The following is a 25,624-nucleotide window of genomic DNA, read 5'->3' as shown; positions in this document are numbered from 1 at the left end:
CCAAGCCCTGTGTTTTGGCCTAAGCACAGCTCCTATGGTCTTTACTCATCTGATGAGGAATGTAGCGAAATTCCTACACTTATCGAACATCAGAGCCTCCCTCTACCTAGACGACTGGCTGTTGAGAGCCTCCACGAGTCGTCGTTGTCTGGAGAACCTCAATTGGACTTTAGACTTAATCAGAGACCTAGGTCTATTAGTCAATATAGAGAAATCTCAACTCATTCCCTCCCAATCCATTGTGTACCTGGGAATGGAGATTCAGAGTCAGGATTTTCGGGCTTTTCCATCGGCCCCCAGGATAAACCAAGCCCTAGAGTGCATCATGAGCATGCTGAAGAGGAGCAATTGCTCAGTGAGACAGTGGATGAGTGTCACAGGGACCCTCTCATCACTGGCCCTGTTTGTCGAGCTAGGAAGACTCCACCTCCGCCCTCTTCAATTCCATCTTGCTGCTCATTGGGACAAGGGGTCGACTCTAGAAGCAGTCTCTATCCCTATCAACCGAGAGATGAAGACCACTCTCCTGTGGTGGAAGCACGATCTCCTTCTCAAGGAGGGTCTATCATTGGCCATCCAGACCCCCAATCTTCATCTCTTCTCAGATGCATCGGACTCGGGCTGGGGTGCGACCTTGGACGGACGGGAATGCTCAGGAGTATGGAACAAGGAACAAGGATTACTCCACATCAACTGCAAGGAACTGTTAGCAGTTCATTTAGCCCTGTTGAACTTCAAGTCCCTCCTGCTAGGCAAAGTGGTGGAGGTGAATTCAGACAACACCACAGCCTTGGCTTACATCTCCAAGCAAGGAGGGACCCATTCGAGGAGCCTTTACGAGATCGCAAGGGACCTCCTCATTTGGTCAAGAGGTCTAAACCTCACTCTGGTCACGAGGTTCATCCAGGGCGATATGAATGTTTCAGCGGATCGCCTCAGCAGAAGGAATCAGGTCATTCCCACGGAATGGACCCTCCACAAGAGTGTGTGCAACAGACTTTGGACCTTGTGGGGTCAACCTACCATAGATCTGTTTGCCACCTCCATAACCAAGAGACTTCCGCTTTATTGTTCCCCTGTTCCAGACCCTGCAGCGGTTCATGTGGATGCTTTTCTTCTGAACTGGTCCCATCTCGACCTGTACGCATTCCCTCCGTTCAAGATAATAAACAAAGTTCTGCAGAAATTCGTCTCGCACGAAGGGACACGGCTGACGCTGGTTGCTCCCCTTTGGCCTGCAAGAGAATGGTACACAGAGGTACTGCAATGGCTAGTCGACTTCCCCAGGACTCTACCTCTAAGAGTGGACCTTCTACGTCAACCACACGTAGACAGGTTGCACCCAAACCTCCACGCTCTTCGGCTGACTGCCTTCAGACTGTCGAAAGATTCGCTAGAGCTAGAGGCTTTTCGAAGGAGGCAGCCAGTGCGATTGCCAGAGCTAGAAGAGTTTCCACTCGTAGAGTCTACCAGTCTAAATGGGAGGTCTTCCGAAGCTGGTGTAGAGCCAATTCAATATCCTCTACCAATACCTCTGTGATCCAAATAGCTGACTTCCTTCTACATCTTAGGAATGAGAGATCCCTTTCTACACCTACGATTAAAGGATATAGGAGCATGTTGGCCTCAGTTCTCCGTCACAGAGGTTTGGACCTGTCTTCCAACAAGGACCTTCAAGACATTCTCAAGTCTTTTGAGACGTCGTCTTTCCACTCCAGGCTGGAATCTAGACGTAGTCTTAAGGTTCCTTATGACATCTAGGTTCGAACCTCTCCAGTCAGCTTCCTTCAAGGATCTTACCCTCAAGACTGCTTTTCTCGTTTGCCTTGCAACAGCTAAGAGAGTCAGTGAGGTTCATGCCTTCAGCAAGAACATTGGTTTTACAACCGAATCTGCAACATGTTCTTTTCAGCTTGGATTCCTAGCAAAGAACGAACTTCCTTCACGTCCTTGGCCTAGATCGTTCGAAATACCTAGCCTCTCCAACATGGTAGGTAACGAACTAGAGAGAGTTCTTTGCCCTGTCAGAGCTCTCAAATATTATCTGAAGAGGTCTAAACCTATTCGAGGACAGTCAGAAGCTTTATGGTGTGCCATCAAGAAACCCTCGAGACCCATGTCCAAGAATGGGCTTTCGTACTATATAAGGCTTCTGATCAGAGAAGCACATTCTCACCTAAAGGAGGAAGACCTTGCATTGCTGAAGGTAAGGACCCACGAAGTAAGAGCTGTAGCTACTTCGTTGGCCTTTAATAAAAACCGTTCTCTGCAGAGCATAATGGATGCAACCTATTGGAGGAGCAAGTCAGTGTTTGCATCATTTTATCTGAAAGATGTCCAGTCTCTTTACGAGAACTGCTACACCCTGGGACCATTCGTAGCAGCGAGTGCAGTAGTAGGTGAGGGCTCAGCCACTACATTCCCTTAATCCCATAACCTTTTTTAACCTTTCTCTTGAATACTTTTATTGTTGTTTTTTATGGTTGTTACGGTAGGCTAAGAAGCCTTCCGCATCCTTGGATTTGGCGGGTGGTCTATTCATTCTTGAGAAGCGCCTGGGTTAAAGGTTTGGTAGAGGTCCTTTAGTAGGGGTTGCAACCCCGTGTACTTTGGCACCTTTGGGTTGATTCAGCCTCCAAGAGGAACGCTGCGCTCAGTAAGGAAGACGAACTTTAAATAAAGAGGCAGAGTAACGGTTCTATTCGACTTCCTTACCAGGTACTTATTATTTCATTGTTATTTGAGATAACTGTTATATGAAATATGGGATACTTAGCTATCCTTTAATCTTGTACACTGGTTTTCACCCACCTCCCTGGGTGTGAATCAGCTACATGATTATCGGGTAAGTTTAATATTGAAAAATGTTATTTTTATTAATAAAATAAATTTTTGAATATACTTACCCGATAATCATGATTTAATCGACCCTCCCTTTCCTCCCCAGAGAGAACCAGTGGACCGAGGAATAATTGAGGAGGTGTCAACAACAAATGATTGAGTACCTGGCCACAGGTGGCGCTGGTAAGTACACCCCCTTCTAGTATTGTGATAGCTGGCGTATCCCTCCATAGAATTCTGTCGGGCAACGGAGTTGACAGCTACATGATTATCGGGTAAGTATATTCAAAAATTTATTTTATTAATAAAAATAACATTTTCTGATTCTAGATTTGATTCCTTCCCGATAACGGGTCTCCGCTCTGTAACTGTTGCCCCAATCATCTGTTACTATGCCTAGTAAGATATTTGAGGCGCTGCATCAAGAGATCAGCAGCATCTCGGCCCAGAGCGCCCTCATTGATTGTCAGCATGGGCAGAAACAAGAGAAGGATCATGGAAAACAATCTCCGCATGGATTCGTAGGGTCACTGACCTTCCTCTGAATCCCGATCCTCCTCCACCAACGTCGTCCCAGAGCCCACGATGTCAGGGGCGTAGCTACGTCTCTGGCCTTCAAGAAGAACTTCTCTTTGACGCAGGTATTGTAAGTGGGCGTGTGAAAACGCCAAACTACGTTCACCGCCCACTACCTGCAAGACGTGACACACAGGAACCTCGATATGTTTTGTATCGGTCTTATGGTGGATGCACAACAGCTGGTTTAGTACCTCAAGCTCCTTAATGGACAAGTAGCAGAAGGTTGAGAACATTGGTTACCCGGGTTTTAGTCTGAGTGAATGAAAGGAAAGTGTGGCTCTTTCCTTTTCTTCATCCTCCCCTCTCTTGGGGAAAAAAGCATCCTGGGTCCTCTACACGAGCTGACCTCAAACCTCTGCAGGTAAACCATTGCTCCCGTGTGTATCCTAGTATTGTCCCAATACTGTTGCATCCCCATACCCTGACAAGGTGGTATTGGGAATGTCTTGTCTCCTCGGTTATTCCCTGCAAGTCTCAGAATAACCTTTACCCTGACAGTCTCATTGCTAGTTTATCACCACACACAGCTTACGTAGGCCGCAGACCATGCTTAGCAGGTTTAGCGAGGTGTTAGGGTCTCCTTATTGTCGCTCTAATCTCTGCACAATAGGGAGTACCCCGGGTAAGGCCAAAAAAGCCAGATTGGCAGACATTCACCCTCCTAATGGGCGAGTCGCCCCTATTAAATAGCGTTGGTTTATATTCCAGTTACGGAGAAAATGACAAATTCGGAGGTACTTGTAATTTGTATTTTTCCTAACGATACATACCTTTGCTATTAAAACATACATGGCTGCCAACCCTGTCCCCCTTGAAGTCCTACCTCCAAGCAAAGTGAGCTCAGTCACAGGTGCGCGAGTGAAGGCGGTAGGGAGCTCCCCCCCCCATGCTAACTAGCAGGATGGGTAGTTAACCCTCGCTAAATTTTAATGGCTCGTCCTTTCAGCTTCACCGAAAGTGAAGGTGTGTATCGTTAGTAAAAATACAAATTACCTCCTATTTTGTTATTTTTATGAATAGGTTTGTATACACAATTGGTTTCTTATACAGGAGCTTAAACTCTTGTATTAATAGTTTGATATAATATATAGTAGTTTGTTTTTATTTACAATGCTGTATAGGGAGTGGGAGGTTCAAGTAATTTAGAGACTAAAGAATTTCTTGAGGCGTTAAATTCAGCTTTAGTGTTATTTTTCGTCCTAATATATTTTTTACAGAACCAAATATAATTTTTTATGCTCATCTGTATAAATATGTTGAAGTGTTATATTGTACCTGTTATTCCTAGGTGATTAGATCTGATTATCCTGGTGTGTGTCTCACAGGTGTGGCCATTGCAAACGACTAAGTCCAACTTGGGAGGATCTTGGAAAGAAATACAATGAAGCCGATCCACAGGAAGTTGTTATTGGTAAAGTGGACTGCACTCAGCACACCACACTCTGCTCATCACAGGATGTTACAGGATACCCAACGTAAGTCATCCTCAAGCATTTATATTTTTCAATTTGATGTACGGTATCACGGATAACGTTAAATGGTGGATTTAAAGACTTTAATGTGTATACCTGTCTTTAGTAGATTTTGTAGTTAATCGATGATATTTTTCTTTAAATTGTTGTTGCTGACAAATCTATTTAGCGTTTTGTTAACCCGTAAAAGATGGTAGGCATTATAGATTGAGACTCCATCCAGTGTTAGTGGTTGTCGATATTCATCAGTTGGGATGCCCAAGTTTCTGTGAGTTCATTCATAGTAAATATAAAAAAAAAGATGTAAGTTGGTAACTGGCAATACAATCTGCCCAGTAGCTTAGCTAGTAATAATAAAAATAATAATGATAATAGTTAGGTACCCTCAAGATTTCAACTCCTATGGATTTGAACATGGCCTTGAAGATGAGTGTAAGAGAATTTCACTTCCAGCTAGACAAAGGGTTGGGGTGGAATATTGATAATATTGATAGCCACTGGTAGTATATTAAAAGTGAAAATGAACAGCAACTGATGGGGAACACATTATATTTCCCCGAGGTATAATAACTATTGGTAATTGAACTATTGTAATAAGAGTGATGATAAAGATAGTGATGTCATTAGGAGCAGTGGGCAATAATGATATAGGTAATCATATGAATTTCAATCGAGGGGAAAACTAGAAGGCCATTGTCAATTAGTTTTGGAGGGGAAGGCTGCATACATTCTCCATTGATATTGTCCCCAAGTTACTTGTAACTTGTATGCTTTGAGATAACAATGATTGGAACTATTTGTTCCAGCGTGAATATGAACCATTGTCTTTTAATAGGAGTTTGGAACATAACTTTAGCAAAGTTGGAAAGGCCGTTAAATTCTAACAAGGTAGTTTACATCGGTGGCAGATGGTGGAAAAGACCTGCCCTCATGTCAGTCAGTCCTCTTCACGAGGAAATGCCTTGGCGTAATCATTTTGCTTCAACACAGAATTTCATTTCCGTTTTGAATCCTTGTGATGGGCAAGATGCTTCTCAAACTGGGATAAGTGTTTTTTTCTCAGTTGGACTCAATTTCTCTCATAAGTGTTGCTTATTAAATATCTTCAACCAATTTCATATTTTATCAATTGTTTCCCAAACTGCTGTCCAAACTCTCATCCTCTTTTCACTATCTAGATTTTTGGGAAGGAACACTATCACTGAACTGGAGTGTTTTTTTTTAAACCAATTGTGGGGCTGTGATGGTCTTGCCAATTACCCAATAATGTTTGGACCAAAAAGAATGTCCGTATTCCCACATTGGCACGCGGAACTATCTTGTGCAGAAAATTGACCCTTGAATTCCAGGGGTGGGCTGTGTTTTTGAGATAGGACTTTAGGCATTCTTCACAGTGGGGATGATTGTACAGTGTTCCTGAATTGCTGTCTGTCCCATCAAGTGGTTTGGCTTAAACTCCAGCCAATCTTAATCATATAGGTAAAATCCCATAATGGTAGGGTAGTGAGTGGACATTAGGGATAGGTGTCATTGGTGGAGGAATTAACTCCATGAAAGGCTTGTGGCATCTCTCTAAGTATGTGAGACAGTCTAGAATTTCCTTTTCACTAAGGGGGCCGGTTGGCTAATGCCGTTTTTCAATATTAAACTTACCCGATGATCATGTAGCTGTCAACTCTGTTGCCCGACAGAAATCTACGGTCGGGATACGCCAGCGATCGCTATACAGGTGGGGGTGTACACAATAGCGCCATCTGTGGTCAGGTACTCCAGTACTTCTTGTCAACAAGACCTCAATTTTTCCTCTGTCGTGCCACCGGCAAGACCTACTTGGATACGCTGTTGATTCTGGAGTTATTGTTCACGATTTGGTGATGTATTTGCTCTAGAGTTTAGCCTTCGCTATTCAGGAAGCTTTATCATTAGCTTAGCAAGCTTTTGGAATTAATTTGATTTAATTATGGTGACGAAGAGAGTATGGACTCTCTTTCACTTTTAAATGGCCGACCCTTCCCTTAGACGGAAGTGTTGGTGTCGAAGAGAGTATAGACTCTCTTTCACTTTTTATGACCGACCCTTCCCTTAGACGGAAGTGTATTTATGTTTTTGGTAATTTTGCTTAACAAAGTTATAGATTTAGTTTATATCTCTCCGCCATTTATAGGCCTCTTCGATTAACTTTCCATTTATTATAAACTTATAAAACTTAAATTTTATGTTTGTTTATATGCGACCTTTCCTAATAGTAGGCGGTCCTTACTTGGAACCGAAGTTAATTAACATTGAGCTCGTCATATCGTTTTTCCTGTTAAGAATTTATGCTATTTTAATTTTATGTTTTTGAAAGAATTTCTTTGATAAGTCTCGTACTGTTTTCAAAGTTGAACTAACGTTTTGTTTAGTCTCCGCAGTTGTTGACGTTCAGAACGTTCAACTTGCGCTCTATCGTTACGATAGAGAGAGAGTATTCACGGTTTCACGTTGCAGTAAGAGTAAACCGATTCTAGCGTTTCGTTCATTCTTTCTTAGCTTAAATGGTTTTTATTCTAATAAAGGAGCTTTTTATTTGGGAAACCTTTCAGTTTTTTTCCTTTAACAAATAATCTGTTTTAACGATATATATAATTGGGCTCATCTCTCAGGTTCTAAGTCAAGAGAGAGAGAGAGAGAGAGAGATAGAGACGGAGGGAGAGAGAGGAGGATAAACGTTTCGTTCAAGCGGGTAACGTTGTTCTCGTTTTTTGCTCTTCTCCCTAGTCGCTATAGGGGAAGAAGGTAAAACGTTTCTAGAGTTTTATTCTTGTTCCCAGGCTTTATGCGGTGAGAGATTTTAAACGTAGTTTATTTGATCTAGTGTTTAGTCTCTTTTCCAGCCACTGAATTCTTTATCTTTCATTATGTTTTTCTGTTACATTGTAATACTGTTTTCGCAATTACTACCTTTTAATGAAGGATAGGATTGCGTGTTTCAGGTACAAACCACTTAAAGTTTCGAGTTCAGTGAAATAAGTGCAAACAGAAAATCAAAAGTGATAAAGTGATATGCGCAAAGTGTTACAGTGTTGCGTTCGAGGGTTCGTCTGTTCGTGCCAGTGGTTCACCTAGTCTGGGACCTCTTACAAGCTCCCAAGCCCGGGGGAGAAGTAATGTCGAAGGACTTATGGGTTCCTCAGGCCTTGATCGACGAACAGACGTTTCCCTCTGTGGTTTCGGGTGTATCTACACACGTCGCCGACGTGATCACCCCACCCACACAAGACGAGAGAGCCCATTTATTCCTCGTCTGCGGAAGAGGTTTCTCGCAGAAACCATGGACCAAATCTTGCAGCTTTTAAGTGCAAGTCGGTCCCTTCCGCGCAAGTCCAACGGCCTAGGTGTAGCCACTGGGTCAGTTCGGACTCGCTGCAGTACGACAACTGCACACCTCCTAAGAGAGGCTAGGTGGTACCGCAACAGGCAGTAACTCCGTCTGTTGCCGCACCAGCTGTTTTAGACCCTCAGTCACAACGGACAGTAGCTCCGTTGGTTGTTGTCTTTCATAGACCTTAGTGGTCCATGCTGCAGACTTTACAGTCTCAGCTTGCTCCTTCATACAGGAGTATCATGCTGGAAGGTTGACAATGCAGTCTGTTTACCTACAACCCGCCGAGGTTGTGCGCTCAGCAGATACTGCGGCTGCCTGCTCCCACACCACACCTGTGGCAGTCCTCACTGCCAGACGCATGTTCTTGCTGCACCATCTGCTAACATGCGTGAGCTGCCGCATCAGGAGTTGCCGGGTTCCAGCACTATGCGGCAACCTCCTCAACCCATGAGGCAGGAGCCTCATGCTATGCGACAACCTCCTGAACCCCTGAGGCAGGAGCCTCAGGCTATGCGGCAACCTCCTCAACCCTTGAGGCAGGAGCCTCATGCTATGCAGCAACCTCCTCAACCCTTGAGGCAGGAGCCTCATGCTATGAGGCATCCTCCTCAACCCACATACCATGCAGCAGCCGCATTCTAGGCAGCATGAGCCTCATCCCATGCAGCGTGAGCCTCATTCCATGCAGCATGAGCCTCATCCCATGCAGCATGAGCCGCATGCAGCATGAGCCGCATACCATGCAGCATGAGCCGCATGCCTTACCTCATGCTCTGCATACAGCATGCTCTGCATACCATACCGCATGCTCCTCAACCCACAGCAGCCCCTCCCTCGCACCAGCACTCTGCTTTTGTTGTTGCCAGCTCCCACACTCCGACTGCGGAGAAGGTTGACGATGCACCCGTGGGCCTACACCTCCCACGGTTGTGCGCCCGGCATGGCTTCATGCTCTCACACTCTTGTTGTGAGAGCTCCTCCACCCATGCACAGTCAACCCTGCCAGATGTTTGATGACTCCCACACACAGAGCACTCCGTTGCCGTGCGGGAGCTACCACAAGCTGCCGTGTTTTGACACGGTGTGTCAGCCTCCGCAACACACTGTGGTTACCGCCACTCGCCAGCAGCAAACTAGTCAGGCAGGAGTTGAGGCTTACCCTCACTGAGAGAACTTAGCTTTTCTCGGATATGGTTCCTGTAGATGAGAAAGTGCTGTTCTCCCTCCTTCTGATATTCCCTTGAGGACTCTGTCATTTAGAGAGGAGCCTTAAGCTGCTTAGCCTCCTATGGACTTTTATTTAAGCATAACATGCTTCCAGGGAGGGTAAATGGTTCCGCTTCAGTCGCTAACCCCGTCTGTTGCCACACCTGCTCCCATAGACCTTGAGCTTTGTTGCAAGACATGCAGTCCAAGCTTAGTCCTTGATAGAGGATTTCTTTTTACGGAGTCAGTGTGTCACTGGGAAGACGTTCAACAACCAGCAGAGGTGACTTGTTGTGACGCGGTGCGGCAACCTCAGCAACCCGATAAAGAGTTGTCTGTACTACCCAGACAGTCTAGACAGTTTCGGGTTGTCGCTGTACTTCCTCGCTTCCCCATGGTTGACAGTTCACAGACTGTGCAGCAGTACCATGATCTTGTGTCCGGCTCCATCAGACGACTGGCTTTTAAGAGCTCCCACAAGTCGTCGCTGTCTGGAGAATCTCAGATGGACTATGGATCTGACCAAGGAACTGGGCCTCCTGGTCAATTTAGAGAAGTCCCAGCTCGTCCCATCCCAGACCTTTGTCTACCTGGGTATGGAGATTCAGAGTCGAGTTTTTCGGGCTTTTCCGTCGGCCCCAAGGATCAATCAAGCCCTAGAATGCATCCAGAGCATGCTGAGAAGGAATCGATGCTCAGTCAGGCAGTGGATGAGTCTAACAGGGACACTTTCATCGCTGGCCCTGTTCATCGAGTTAGGGAGACTCCACCTCCGCCCCCTTCAGTATCATCTAGCTGCTCACTGGATAAAGGACATGACGCTAGAGACGGTCTCAGTTCCTGTTTCCGAAGAGATGAGGTCTACTCTAACGTGGTGGAAGAACAGCTTTCTTCTCAAGGAAGGTCTTCCTTTGGCTGTTCAGAACCCCGACCGCCGTCTCTTCTCGGACGCATCAGACACGGGCTGGGGTGCGACATTGGACGGACAGGAATGCTCGGGAACATGGAATCAGGAGCAAAGGACACTTCACATCAATTGCAAGGAGTTGTTGGCGGTTCATCTGGCCTTGATAAACATCAAGTCCCTCCAGCTAAACAAGGTGGTGGAGGTGGACTCCGACAACACCACAGCCTTGGCTTACATCTCCAAGCAGGGAGGGACTCATTCGAGGAAGTTGTTCTAGATCGCAAGGGACCTCCTCATCTGGTCAAAAGATCGAAAGCTCACGCTGGGAACGAGGTTCATTCAGGGCGATATGAATGTCATGGCAGATCGCCTCAGCCGGAAGGGTCAGGTCATCCCCACAGAGTGGACCCTTCACTAGAATGTTTGCAGCAGACTTTGGGCCCTGTGGGGTCAGCCAACCATAGATCTGTTCGCTACCTCGATGACCTAGAGGCTCCCGTTGTATTGTTCTCCGATTCCAGACCCAGCAGCAGTTCACGTGGATGCTTTTCTGCTGGATTGGTCCCATCTCGACCTGTATGCATTCCCGCCGTTCAAGATTGTCAACAGGGTACTTCAGAAGTTCGCCTCTCACAAAGGGATACGGCTGACGTTGGTTGCTCCCCTCTGGCCCGCGAGAGAATGGTTCTCAGAGGTACTGCAATGGCTGGTCGACATTCCCAGGATTCTTCCTCTAAGAGTGGACCTTCTACGTCAACCTCACGTAAAGAAGGTACACCCAAACCTCCACGCTCTTCGTCTGACTGCCTTCAGACTATCGAAAGACTCTCAAGAGCTAGAGGCTTTTCGAAGGAGGCAGCCAGAGCGATTGCCAGAGCAAGGAGGACATCCACTCTCAGAGTCTATCAGTCTAAATGGGAAGTCTTCCGAAGCTGGTGCAAGGCCAATGCAGTTTTCCTCAACCAGTACCACTGTAACCCAGATTGCTGACTTCCTGTTACATCTAAGGAACGTAAGATCCCTTTCAGCTCCTACGATCAAGGGTTACAGAAGTATGTTGGTAGCGGTTTTCCGCCACAGAGGCTTGGATCTTTCCACCAACAAAGATCTACAGGACCTCCTTAGGTCTTTTGAGACCTCAAAGGAACGTCGGTTGTCCACTCCAGGCTGGAATCTAGACGTGGTCCTAAGGTTCCTTATGTCATCAAGATTTGAACCTCTCCAATCAGCCTCTTTTAAGGACCTCACATTAAAAACTCTTTTCCTCGTGTGCTTGGCAACAGCTAAAAGAGTAAGTGAGATCCACGCCTTCAGCAGGAACATAGTTTTCACATCTGAAACGGCTACATGTTCCTTGCAGCTCGGTTTTTTTGCTAAAAACGAGCTTCCTTCACGTCCTTGGCCTAAGTCGTTCGAGATCCCAAGCCTGTCCAACTAGGTGGGGAACGAACTGGAGAGAGTACTTTGCCCAGTTAGAGCTCTTAGGTACTATCTAAAAAGGTCAAAACCTTTACGAGGACAATCAGAAGCCTTATGGTGTGCTATCAAGAAGCCTTCTCTTCCAATGTCTAAGAACTCAGTTTCTTACTACATCAGGCTTCTGATTAGGGAAGCACATTCTCATCTGAAGGAAGAAGACCTTGCTTTGCTGAAGGTAAGGACACATGAAGTGAGAGCTGTGGCTACTTCAGTGGCCTTCAAACAGAACCGTTCTCTGCAGAGTGTTATGGATGCAACCTATTGGAGAAGCAAGTCAGTGTTCGCATCATTCTATCTCAAAGATGTCCAGTCTCTTTACGAGAACTGCTACACCCTGGGACCATTCGTAGCAACGAGTGCAGTAGTAGGTGAGGGCTCACCCACTACATTCCCATAATTCCATAACCTTTTTAACCTTTCTCTTGAATACTTTTTATGGGTTGTACGGTCGGCTAAGAAGCCTTCCGCATCCTTGTTGATTTGGCGGGTGGTCAATTCTTTCTTGAGAAGCGCCGAGGTTAGAGGTTGTGATGAGGTCCTTTAGTATGGGTTGCAGCCCTTTATACTTTAGCCACCTAAGAGTCGTTCAGCATCCTAAGAGGACCGCTACGCTCAGTAAGGAAGACGTACTTATTAAAGGCAGAGTAATGGTTCAAGTCGACTTCCTTACCAGGTACTTATTTATTTTTTATTGTTATTTTGAATAACTAATAAAGATGAAATACGGGATACTTAGCTTCTTTGTTAACATGTATACTGGTCTCCACCCACCACCCTGGGTGTGAATCAGCTACATGATCATCGGGTAAGTTTAATATTGAAAAATGTTATTTTTATTACTAAAATAAATTTTTGAATATACTTACCCGATGATCATGATTTAAATGACCCGCCCTTCCTCCCCATAGAGAACCAGTGGACCGAGGAGAAAATTGAGGTCTTGTTGACAAGAAGTACTGGAGTACCTGACCACAGATGGCGCTGTTGTGTACACCCCCACCTGTATAGCGATCGCTGGCGTATCCCGACCGTAGATTTCTGTCGGGCAACAGAGTTGACAGCTACATGATCATCGGGTAAGTATATTCAAAAATTTATTTTAGTAATAAAAATAACATTTTTCAAGGACAGGACTTTGACATTAGAAATAATGTGACTAAGGACATCTCCAAACTGCATAGGATTTTTGCCTCTGACCTTGGGTTTTGCTATGCCATGGCGATTTATTCTGAAAATGAGTTTGTTCCAACATGGAGTACTTACCTCGAACTACTTTCTTAGGAGTATCTGGGATCTCCTCCCAGCCGACCAGAGTTTTGTGTAGTTTACCCTAGTCCCGTTTTCTATGAGGGGTAACCTCAGGTGGAGTGATACGCGCCCTGAGGCTAACCCCGGGTCAGAGAGCATGCTTTCTCAGGTTTCGATCTCCAGTAAGTTCTCTGGTCGCATCGCGATAACATCTCGACGCTCTCTAATTACCCAGTGCGACCCTTTGTGTCCCTGACCCCCTTTGTGTCTTACGCAGTCCCCACGTGGACCCATTGTGTTCATTCTATACCCTTTCCTACCCTTCTCCTCTGTGTTCGTCGTGTAGGGGCAGCTTATGTTCTCCTACAGCCACGTGTCCGGAGTGTGAGTCCTGGAACGAGGTGCAGTGGGTGCGTTCCGGCACCAAGAAGAAGAAGGCGTCCAAGAGGTCACATAGGAAGCCGAGCCTCTCCTCGCCGCTTACTTCTGTCGATGCCTCGTCGGATGGAGCTTCCCCTACCCAGAGTAGGGGACGAGGTAAGTCAGTTGTGGGGAAGAGGCCCATTGCTCTTCCACAGGAGTCTGAGTGGGTGCGGTATAGCACCAAGAATAAGTAGGCGACGAAGAGGTAGCCTAAGAAGCCGAGCGTCCCTTCCTCCCTTGCTTCGCCGGGCGTCTTGTCTGACCGAGCTTCCCTACCACCCTCCCCTACCCAGAGTAGGGGAGGAGGTAAGTCCGTTGCGGGGAAGAGGTCCGCGGCCCTTCCCCAAGAGCCTGATCTTCAGGATAGTAGGATTGTGGCGTCGTTCCAGGCGAGTTAGGGGCCTGAGGGAGGGGCGGAAGTGTGTATGGGAGACGGAGTCCTGGTGCAAGCAGGCCACGTCTCCTCTGATGACCCCATGTGAGGGAAAAATGTCCCTAATTCTTCTCCAGCCTCTTTGGCGTGTTTTTCAGTCACTTCTGCAGCCGAGGGCGCCGCCGAGAAGGAGCCTTCCCCGCCGTCGGACACCATTGCATGGGTTCCCCCCAAGACACCTTTTCAGGTCGCTGCTGAGGATGGAAGAGGGCTTCGGGACCTGGTCCCCCACAGAGGAGCATCCACGCTGGACGACTCGGACCCTTCGGTGCGGCCCTACAAATCTTCGGGCTCCTCTTTTGAGTCATACTCTTTCTCCTCAGTGGAGGAGCTTTCTTGCTCTTCGGAGGACGAGGCGCTGAGGAAGCTCAGGAGACGAAGGGAGAAGTCCCGCAAGAAGTTGTTGCGCTCTTGCTCCTCCTCGAGGTCGTGCCACGAGAGTCGGCGCCCAAGATCCCCCAAGAGCAGTGAGTGGGTGGTGGTTCACCTCGACAAGCTGCTGGAGCTAGCTGCGGCGCCGGGCCCTTCAAGTTGGCGTCCGAGGACGAGCTCCCCGGATAGATACTCCTCCGGCAGCAGCGGCACCCGACGGAGGGACTCATCATGGCAGGTTCCAGTCAACAGGCGTAAGTCCGCGAAGGTTCCGGCTCCATCCGCCCAGCGGAGATAGTCGCCCCTTCGGTCTGGCAGCTGAGTCCTGACCTCCAAAGGCCACCTAGCTCGTCACGAGCGCAGCCCTTGGCTTTCCTCGACAGGCAAGCCCGCAGATACGAGAACCTCCGGAAGAGATGTTGGGCCCAGGACGGAGGCCCCCGTCCTTTGACGTGAACCCCCGCGACCCTACAGCAGGCTCTGGCAGACCGGCATAAGTCCGCGAAGGTTTCGACTCCTTCCGCCCAGCGGAGAGTCGCCCCTTTGGTCTGGCAGCCATGTCCCAGCCTCCAAGACTTCGACAGGCCGGCCAGAATGTGAAAGACAACCAGCAGCCACGAGGAAGCCCGCAGCGGCTTGGTCCTCCATGGGGAGAGACAAGTTCAGGACGGAGGCCTCTTTCCCAGCGGCGATGCCCGTCCTCCATCCAGAACCGCCGAAGTCGTACCACGACAAAGGATTCCTTCACCCCAAGCGGGGCCCCGCATCGTAGGTGCTCCTTCTCAGGCAGAAGGGCATCCGATGGAAGGCTCAGCGGACGAGGCCCCCGCGTACAGAAAAGTACTAGCCCTCATCAGACGGCTCCACAGGCTGGACGAACTGAAGCCCGCGACGGATGAGGACTGGCTATCGGGCCTCAGCAGGTTGGTAGATACCCCCGTGCAGCAGAGGCCCTCACTGGCTGGCTCCCTAGGGCTCCTTCGCCATCCTCGTGGTACGTCTCCTCCAGCAGACCCGGTCATCGACGGAAGTCATCGCACCAGGTCTCGGTCGACAGGCATAAGCCCGCGAAGCTTTCGACTTCTCCCGCCCAGCGGAGAGAGTCGCCTCTTCGGACTGGCAGCCTTGTCCCGGCCTCCGGTTCTTCGATGGCCCGCCCTGAACGAAGGAGCCAACCAGCCAGCACGGGGAAGCCCGCGGCTCCATGGATCGCCACAGGAGCTCCATCCTTCCAGCGGAGGCAGCCGCTGGCTCGACCCGGCAGCATGGCATCATACCCAGTACCACGACAGCTCCATTCAGGCTTCGTGGTCAACCGCTGGTATACCAGGGTACTCACACCCCACGGATTCCCCGGGAGGGGGTAGACCCATGACGGATACCTCGGTCCTGGTGGCTCCATCCGTGATGGAGATAGCCGCTCCATCGTCCCCGCCAGCCCCGTCCAAGCATTGGAGGTGGCCGCTGACACACCCATGACGGCTACCTCCATCCGTGATGGAGCCAGCCGTGCCATCGTCCCGGCCAGCCCCATCCAAGCATCGGAGGCGGCCGCTGACATGCAGGGTACTTAAACCCCACGGATTTCCCCGGGAGGGGGGTAGACTCATGACGGCTACCCCCGTTCCTGACGGCTCCATCCGTGACGAAGGCAAAGTGGTTTTCCCCCTAGCGGGTCGAACGGGGCTATTGCCTCTCCAGTGCCTGCCTCAGTGGCCTCTGGAGAGAGGCCCCCGCACCTTTGCCCAGTGCCTCTTTGGCTCTGTCCGCCCTTCGGATGTAGAAGTTGGCACACGTAATCTTTCCCTTGCCTTGCCCCCGTAGGGGAGCTTCGACTCCACAGTTAGCCTTCAGTCCCTCCTACTCAGGCTCCAGGAGAGATCGTTCAGGCCGCGGCTCATGAAGGAGTTAGGAGGGGAGGTCCCCTACTCCTGCCGACACCTCAGGTGGGGGGATGCCTCAAACGATCTTGGCAAGCATGGCGGGACCATGGAGCGGATCCGTGGACTGTAGCAGTACTAAAGAAGGGGTACAGGCTGCCCTTCCTAGCGGACCCCCACCTCGGATCCCAGATCAACAGGCGGAGTGGTTGGCACCCAAGGACCCCTTGAGAGTAGCAGTATTGCAGGAAGAAGGTTCGGCAATGCTGGCGAAAGGGGCAGTAGAACCAGTCAGGAAACCGAGTCCAGGGTTCTACAACAGGCTCTTCCTGGTGGAGAAGGCGACAGGGGTCTGGAGACCGGTCATAGACCTTTCAGCCCTCAACAAATTCGTGTGCAACACCAATTTCAAGATGGACACTCCAAAGTTGGTCCTAGCAGCCTTGAAGGAGGAGGACTTCATGAGGTCCATAGGCCTCAAAGACGTCTACTTCCAGGTCCCTGTCCATCCCTCCAACAGGAGGTTCCTAAGGGTAAAATAGAGTACCCAAACGTTGCAGTTCAAAACCCTATGCTTCGGACTGTCGACAGCCCTCAGGGCTTCACGAGGGTCTTTGCAACAGTTTCAGACTGGGAGCACGAACAGGGCATCCGCCAGATTCAGTACCTAGATGTGACTGGTTGTTGCTTTGAGCCTCAGAGGAAGTACTGAGGGAGCAAGGCGCGAAGCTCCTGCAGTTCTGCAACGTCTTGAGTATCATCATCAACCTGGAGAAGTCCCAGCTGATTCCTCCACCAGGATGACCTACCTAGGGTTGGTCCTAGACTCCCGGATGGCGAGGGCCTTCCCCTCCGCGGCGAGACTGGACAACCTGAAACAGATACTCTGGCCCTTCCTGTCGGGCCAGCCCAGGAGAGCCAAGGACTGGCAAAGACTGATAGGACTCCCCGCACAAGATAGTCCTGGTATCCCTGGAGACGAAGGAAGTCCTGGAGTGGTGGCACGTCAGAACGAACACCCTCAAGGGAATTCCCTTTGCAACCAACCCTCCGGAGATGCTCCTGTTCACGGACGCATCCAAGGAGAGCTGGGGTGCCCATCTTCACGACAAAACGGCAAAAGGTAAATGGGAAGTCGAGGAGACGAACCTGCACATAAATGTGTTGGAGATGAGGACCGTACAAAGGGCGTGCCTAGAGTTCGTCCATCTACCCCGGGGAAGCACCGTGGCTCCGGGGTGCGGCAATGCCACGGTGGTGGCCTACGTGAAAGAGCAAGGAGGACTGAAGTCGAAGGAACGGTGCAGTCTCACGATTTGAGTTCCTAGAATGGGCCGAAGTGGAACAAATCAATTTTTCAGCCAGGTTCTCTCCATGGAAGAGGAACGTCCTGGCCGACGGCCTCAGCAGGATGGCTCAAGTGGTAGGGCCCAAGTGGTCCCTACACCCAGAAGTGGTCAAAACCCTCTTCCTGAAGTGGGGCTTGGCGGGGATAGACCTTCGCCACGAGACTAAACGCACAGCTCCCCGTGTTTTGTTTTCCTGTGCCAGATGCAGCAGCAGCGTTCGAGGACGCCTTCCAATGAGACGGACGGCCAACCTGTGGGTGACTTTGGTAGCGCCCTGGTGGCCAGAGAGAGAGTGGTTTGCGGATCTAAAGGAATTGGCACACTTTCCACCTGGGCCACTTCCAGACAGACCAGACCCTCTCCGGCAGCCTCATTTCCAGAGGTTCCACGAAAACCCTTGGTCCCTCTGCCTTCATGCGTGGAGGTTATCGAGCGTCTCCTGAGAAAGGAAGGATTTCCGTCGAGGACGGCATCAAGGATGTCAGGGTACCTGAGGCGTTAGTCAGTCGAGGTGTACCAGGCGTAGTGGGCTATCTTTTCGAAGGGGTGCTCCTCGAAGAACATCAGGCCGTTAGGGGCCTCCATTCACGAGATAGCAGACTTCCTGGTCTATCTCAGGGACGAAGTGGGCACGTCCATCCCAAGTCTTCCTCCTGAAGGACATAGACCTAGGTGCCTCCAGATATATCTCGACGCTCATCAAGAGCTTCAAGCAGTCTTGTTCCCCCCAAGCCGCTAGAGTGCCCCAGGGGGATGTGGCTAGGGTACTGAAGATGCTTTCGGAACCTCCCTTCAAGCCTCTAAAAGACATTCTAGACAAGGAGCTCACCCTCAAGGCAGTCTTTCGTTTAGCTCTGGCATCAGCAAAGAGTAGGTGAGATTCATGGCCGGTCGTACGAGATCTCACACTCGAAGGGCTGGCGAAAAGCTACCTTCAGATTCTTACCCTCCTTCGTAGCCAAGACTCAGAATCCAGCTGTTTGGGACCCCAAAGTTGAAGGGTTCTCAGTGCCAGCTATCCCCCGCTCGGATAACCCGAATGACTTGCTGCTGTGCCATGTCAGGGCATTATGGCAGTATTTAGAGAGGACAGCTAGACTTCATCCCGAGATCAAGAGTCTGTTCATTTTCCTCCAGACTGTGAAGAAGCCAGTCTCCAAGAACACTATCTCCTTCTGGCTAAGGCAGGGGCTACTTCCCAGGAAAGCCCAGACCCCACAACATTAGGGGTCTAAATACTTCATTGGCGTTTGAGAAAAACATGGCAGTGGGCCAAATCCTGAGGGCATGTACTTGGTCTAGCCAGTCGACCTTTACGGCTTGCTACTTGAAGGACTTCTCGAGAAAGTCCCTGGACGGGTTCTCGCTCGGTCCCGTCATTTCCGCGCTCCAAATGGTTTAAAGGTGTAGCCCCAGTGGTAACTGCGGGTAGTAAGTCCAAGAGACACAGGTTCCTTCCTGAGCCCCCTTGTTCTTCCTTCCCCTATTCCCTTACCGGAAATGACTCGGGTAGCCCCCTGAACTGCCATGGGATACACTTTCATTGGAAGGACATGTCTCCTAGGATTCTTGCAGAAGTGAGTTACTTAGACACTAAGATGGTTTTTTTGCGTAGTTTTCCCTATTTTCTCGTGTTTTCTTTGAGGTCAGCAGAACCTAGTCTCCTACCTAGGTTCCTCTTCTATACTCGTCATGGTCTCTAGGTCCTGAAGGACACTCCCACCTCCTAAGGTATAAGTCTCCTAAGAAAGTAGTTCGAGGTAAGTACTCCGTGTTGGAACAAATCACAAATTTAAAAAGTAATTTGTATTTTTCCTAACAGTACTTACCTACCCATCCTACCCCGAGTGCCTTGCTGGACTTCATAGATACCTAAGCTATCAAGAACTTACTGGAGATCGAGACCTGAGCAAGCATGCTCTCTGACCCGGGGTTAGCCTCAGGGCGCGTATCACTCCACTTGAGGTTACCCCTCATAGAAAACGGGACTAGGGTAAACTATACAAAACTCTGGTCGGTTGGGAGGAGATCCCAGATACTCCTAAGAAAGTAGTTCGAGGTAATTACTGTTAGGAAAAATACAAATTATTTAAAATTTGTGATGTTTTCAAATTCTATCTCCTCCCTTGATACTTAATATTAAGACCTAGGATTAATACCCTATGTAAACCTGATGTAGACCTCCAATCAAGTAATTTTTTTTTTCAAAGTCTTATTATCTTGCTAGATATGAATTTTTTTCATTATTGTTAAAAAAAAAAAAATGAAAAAATGGCTCGATTTGATTTTTTACGATATCTTTCTAACTTGTATACCAAATTTCAATTCTATATCTTTGAAACTAAGGCAAAAGATAGAAGTTGAAGGTCAATGAGTATAGTATTGAGATAGAGATGTTCAAAGTTTTTCTTTGTATTTTTACAAAGACAATATTGACAAATCATGATTAGTATGAATTTTATGTTCCTTTTTGGATATTGTTAAACCAAAACAATGTTATTTATCATAATTTAATCATAAAAGAAGATCCATTTGCTTAATATCCTACTTTTTTAGGCTCCTGGTCTCTCCTTCATCCACAGAACTCTCTTTCTCCTTCACTAATTCCGCTAATATTGCTGATACAGTGAACCCTCGTTTATCGCGGTAGATAGGTTCCAGACCCGGCCGCGATAGGTGAAAATCCGCTAAGTAGTGACACCATATTTACCTATTTATTTAACATGTATATTCAGACTTTTAAAACCTTCCCTTGTACGTAGTACTGTTAACAAACTACCCTTTAATGTACAGAACACTTAATGCATGTACTACAGTACCCTAAACTAAAACAGGCACAAATATTAAAGGCGATTTTATATCATGCGTTTCCTAAACACGCCAAAAAGCACGATAAAAAATGGCAACCAATGTTTTGTTTACAGTACGTTTATCTCTGATCATAATGAAGAAACAAACGCATTTACACATCTGTGTATACAGGTTAGTTTTTGCATCGATTATATTGATTATTCGGTACAGTATGTTGATTTTGTTATTACCAATGTTTTACTTAATTTTTCTTAGGAATTCCAAATTAAATGTTTTTCTTTATGACGCCGCCTGAAACGACGGCGTAATAAAGTACGCTCAGTAAACAAACGAAGGCATTTAACGCGCATGATGAAAGTGATAAATAATGATATTACAGTAAAAACTTATAGAAAATATGTTATTACAAATATTATTTACCGTATCCATATAAAATCATACATACGTAGCAAAGCAGGAAAACAATTTACGAGAGAGAGAAAGAGAGAGAGAGAGAGAGAGAGAGAGAGAGAGAGAGAGAGAGAGAGAGAGTGTGTGTGTGTGTTGTTTTACGTACGTAAATGTAATTTTCAATATTAATCTTACCCGGTGATCATGTAGCTGCAGCTCTGCTGCCCGACAGAAAAAACCTACGGGCGGGATACGCCAGCGATCGCTATACAGGTGGGGATGTACAACAACAGCGCCATCTGTCGAGTAGGTACTCCAGTACTTCTTGTCAACAAAGAACCAATTTTCTCTCTGTCGTGCCACCGGCAAGACCTACTTGATACGCTGTTGTTTCTGGAGTTGATTTTCACGCTATTTGGTGATATATTCTCTCTAGTTATTAGCTTTCGCTGTACAGAAGTTATCATCAATACTTTATCAAGGTTTCATTGATTAGATTTTGGATTATTTGTTGACGACTTGGATAGATTCTGGATTCCCCCCTTTGACTAATTCAAGATGTCTGACCCTACTCAAGTCCCCAAGTACAGGCAGTGTAGCGCTAGGGACTGTTCTAGGCGTCTTCCGAAGGCCTCTATAGATCCTCACACCGTTTGTTCCAATTGTAGGGGTAAAGCCTGTCAATTGGAAGATCGATGTGAGGAATGCGCTGGGCTTTCGGAATTCGATTTTCAAGAATTCCTTAAGAATGCACGTAGGCTAGAGAAGGATAGGATCAGGAGGAGTTCGTCTCGCTCTTTTGATTTTTCCTCTCCCCATGCCCCACAACCTATTCCTTCCCCTGTAGTGGTTACACCCGACCCTTCTACTAGCTCTCATCAACCCTCGATGGCGGATATGATGCGTGCCATTCAGGCTCTTGGTGACAGAGTTGAGTCATTAGCGAATGACCGCAATCAACTCTTGGCTGACGTCAAAGAGTTGAAGGAGAAAAGTGCAGTGGGAAGTGTAGTGAGTGCAAGTGAAGTGAAAAGTGTCAGTGTTACGCATGAGGGTGCGTCTGTTCGTGCCTGTCGTCCTCCCAGTCCGGGACCTCTTGCAAGCTCCCAAGCCCAGGGGAGAAGCAATGTCGTACGACCAAAGGGTTCGACAGGCCTTGATCAGCGTACAGACGTACCCTCAGTGGTTGAGGACGTATCTTGCAGAGATCGTCCCACCCACAAACAGACGAGTGAGCCCATTCATTCCTCGTCTGCGGAAGAAGTTTCTCGTCAGAAACGCTGGACCAAGGTCTCACGACCTCTCAAGCGCAAGGTCCCTTCCGAGCGAGTCCAACGGCCCAGGTGTAGCCACTGGGTCAGTTCGGACTCGCCGCAGTCTTCCGAAGACTGCACACCTCCCAAGAGAGGTAGAGTGGTTCCGCAGCAGGCAATCACTCCGTCTGTTGCCGCACCAACCGCTGTAGACCCTAAGTGGTCTTTGCTGCAGTCTATGCAGACTCAGCTAGCTTCCTTCATGCAGGAGTATCGTGCTGAGAAGGTTGACGATGCACCCGTTAACCTACAACCTGCCACGGTTGTGCGCTCAGCTGACACTGCGGCTGCCTGCTCCCACACTCCGGCTGTGAGAGCTCCACCACCGATGCGCAGTCGACCCTGCCAGACGCATGTTGACGTTAGCCGACGTGCGGCACCCCCCGTTGACATGCGTGAGCTACCGCATCAGCAGTGGGAAGGTGCAGTCAAGCTGCCGTGTTTTGACGCAATGCGGCAGTCTCCGCAACCCACGGCAGTCCCCACCACGCACCACCACTCCGCTTTTGTTGTTGCCAGCTCTCAGACTGACCAGCAGCGGCATGATGTTGGATCCAGTGCAGCTACGCATGCACCCGTGCTGCCGGATTCAGCCGTTCAGCTTTCTTCTCCTCCTTTGCCGCTTCCTCCTCAGCATTCGGATGAAGGAATCTCTGATGACGACGAAGCTGCGCATTTGGACGATCAACACTCCGACATAGATGAACCCAAGACTACGCCTCCCTCCTTAGACTTTAGGAAAGTCCTTGCCCTGTTTAAGGAGTTGTATCCGGAGCAGTTTGTGTCGGCAGCTCCACGCTCACCTCCCTCTGAGTTCGCTTTAGGCATGCAGTCAGTAGCTCCTGCCTTTACGAAGCTCGTACTCGCTCGCTCGTCCAAGAGAGCTTTAAGGGTACTGGGAGAGTGGCTGCAGGCCAAGAAGCAACTTGGGAAGACAACCTTCTTGTTTCCCCCGGCCAAGCTTGCTTCCAGATCTAGCGTTTGGTATGCCACAGGAGAGGTTCTCGGCTTGGGAGTTCCTGCCTCTGCCCAGGGCGACTTCTCAAGTCTGGTAGACTCTCCCCGCAGACTGGCTATGAGACGGTCCAAGATTTGCTGGACTTCTTCGGACATGGACCATCTTTTGAAGGGAGTTTTCCGTGCGTTTGAGATCTTCAACTTCCTGGACTGGTGTTTGGGAGCGTTGAGCAGAAAGACCTCCCCTTCGGATAAGGACTCTGCCATGCTCATCATGTCCTGCATGGACAAAGCCATTCGGGATGGGTCTGGCGAGCTTGCGGTTCTTTCGTGTCTGGAGTTCTTAAGAAGCGAGATCACCTTTGCTCCTTCTTGTCGGCGGGAGTCACACCATGTCAGAAGTCAGAGCTGATGTTTGCTCCGCTATCCAAGTGTCTCTTTCCTGAAGAGCTGATCAAGGGGATTGCCGCCTCGTTGATCCAGAAAGACACCCATGACCTGGTGGCGTCATCCGCACGTAAAGTCACAGCTTTACCTTCCGTGCCTAGACCTAGGATGGACACACCAGCGTCTAGGTTCATTCCGCCCTTTCGTGGCAGAACCTCCAGCAGAGGAGGTACCCGTGCCGATAGTCTACGTGGCAAAAAGAAGAAGGGTTCCAAGTCCTCAAAAGGCAGAGTCTGACTACCATCTTCTCCAGACAGCAGTGGGAGCCAGGCTCAAGAACTACTGGCAGGCCTGGGAGAACAGGGGTGCAGACGCACAGTCTGTGAAGTTACTCAGAGAGGGGTACAGGATTCCATTCTTGCGCAAGCCCCCTCTAGCAACAACTCCCATCGACCTCTCTCCCAGGTACAGAGAGGAGGACAAGAGGCTAGCTTTACAGCAAGAGGTGTCTCTCTTGCTACAAAATGGAGCGGTAGTCATAGTCCGGGACCATCAATCCCCGGGCTTCTACAACCGTCTCTTCTTAGTAGCGAAGAAGACAGGAGGGTGGAGACCGGTGCTAGACGTCAGTGCTCTAATGTCTTTGTCACCAAGCAGACGTTCACCATGGAGACGACAAAGTCGGTGCTAGCATCGGTCAGGAAGGAAGACTGGATGGTCTCGTTAGACCTAAAGGAAGCGTACTTTCACGTCCCCATCCACCCAGATTCCCAACCTTTCCTAAGGTTCGTCTTTGGGAAGGTGGTTTACCAGTTCCAAGCCTTGTGCTTTGGCCTAAGCACGGCACCTCTAGTGTTTACCAAACTGATGAGGAATATTGCCAAATTCCTACATTTAGCAGACATCAGAGCCTCCCTCTATTTGGACGACTGGCTTTTAAGAGCTGCGTCAAGTCGTCGCTGTCTGGAGAATCTCAAATGGACCCTGGATCTGACCAAGGAATTGGGTCTCCTGGTCAATATAGAAAAGTCCCAACTCGTCCCATCCCAAACTATAGTCTATCTAGGTATGGAGATTCAGAGTCAAGCTTTTCGGGCTTTTCCGTCGGCCCCCAGAATCAGTCAAGCCCAAGAATGCATCCAGAGCATGCTGAAGAGGAACCGATGTTCAGTCAGACAGTGGATGAGTCTAATAGGGACGCTGTCATCGCTGGACCAGTTCATCGCGTTAGGGAGACTCCACCTCCGACCCCTTCAGTATCACCTAGCTGCTCCCTGGAGAAAGGACATGACGCTAGAAGCGGTCTCAGTTCCTATTTCCGAGAAGATGAAGTCTGCACTGACTTGGTGGAAGAACAACATTCTTCTCAGGGAAGGTCTACCACTGGCTGTTCAGACCCCCGACCACCTTCTCTTCTCGGACGCATCGGACACGGGCTGGGGTGCGACACTGGACGGTCGGGAATGCTCGGGCACGTGGAATCCGGATCAAAGAGCACTTCACATCAACTGCAAGGAGCTACTGGCAGTTCATCTGGCCTTGAGAAGCTTCAAGTCCCTCCTTCTAGACAAGGTGGTGGAGGTGACCTCCGACAACACTACAGCCTTGGCATACATCTCCAAGCAAGGAGGGACTCATTCGATGACGTTGTTCGAGATCGCAAGGGACCTCCTCACCTGGTCAAGAGATCGAAACATATCGCTTGTAACGAGGTTCATTCAAGGCGACATGAATGTCATGGCAGACCGCCTCAGCCGGAGGGGTCAGATCATCCCTACAGAATGGACCCTTCACAAGAATGTTTGCAACAGACTATGGACCCTGTGGGGTCAGCCCACCATAGATCTGTTCGCTACCTCGATGACCAAGAGGCTCCCAAATTATTGCTCACCGATTCCGGACCCAGCAGCAGTTCACGTAGATGCCTTTCTTCTGGATTGGTCCCATCTAGACCTTTATGCGTTCCCCCCGTTCAAGATTGTCAACAAGGTACTGCAGAAGTTCGCCTCTCACGAAGGGACAAGGTTGACGTTGGTTGCTCCCCTCTGGCCCGCGAGAGAATGGTTCACCGAGGTACTGCAATGGCTAGTAGACGTTCCCAGGACTCTTCCTCTAAGAGTGGACCTTCTGCGTCAGCCGCATGTAAAGAAGGTACACCCAAGCCTCCACGCTCTTCGTCTGACTGCCTTCAGACTATCGAAAGACTCTCAAGA

At 48.9% G+C, this 25,624-nt stretch overlaps 1 protein-coding gene across 1 annotated transcript in view; it reads left to right on the top strand.

Annotated features, from left to right (window-relative positions):
* Window positions 1-25,624, top strand: part of prtp (pretaporter) — a 107,609-nt gene that overhangs the window by 24,540 nt on the left and 57,445 nt on the right. The window contains exon 2 of the mRNA XM_068369678.1: window positions 4,746-4,895. Within this exon, the coding sequence (XP_068225779.1) occupies window positions 4,746-4,895 (150 nt within the window). The remainder of the gene's footprint in view (window positions 1-4,745; window positions 4,896-25,624) is intronic.

This window comes from Palaemon carinicauda, unplaced genomic scaffold, assembly GCF_036898095.1.
Source record: "Palaemon carinicauda isolate YSFRI2023 unplaced genomic scaffold, ASM3689809v2 scaffold8, whole genome shotgun sequence".
NCBI classification, from domain to species: domain Eukaryota; kingdom Metazoa; phylum Arthropoda; class Malacostraca; order Decapoda; family Palaemonidae; genus Palaemon; species Palaemon carinicauda.
The sequence above is the reverse complement of the archived record's forward strand: the minus strand, read 5'-3'. Positions and strand labels throughout refer to the sequence as shown.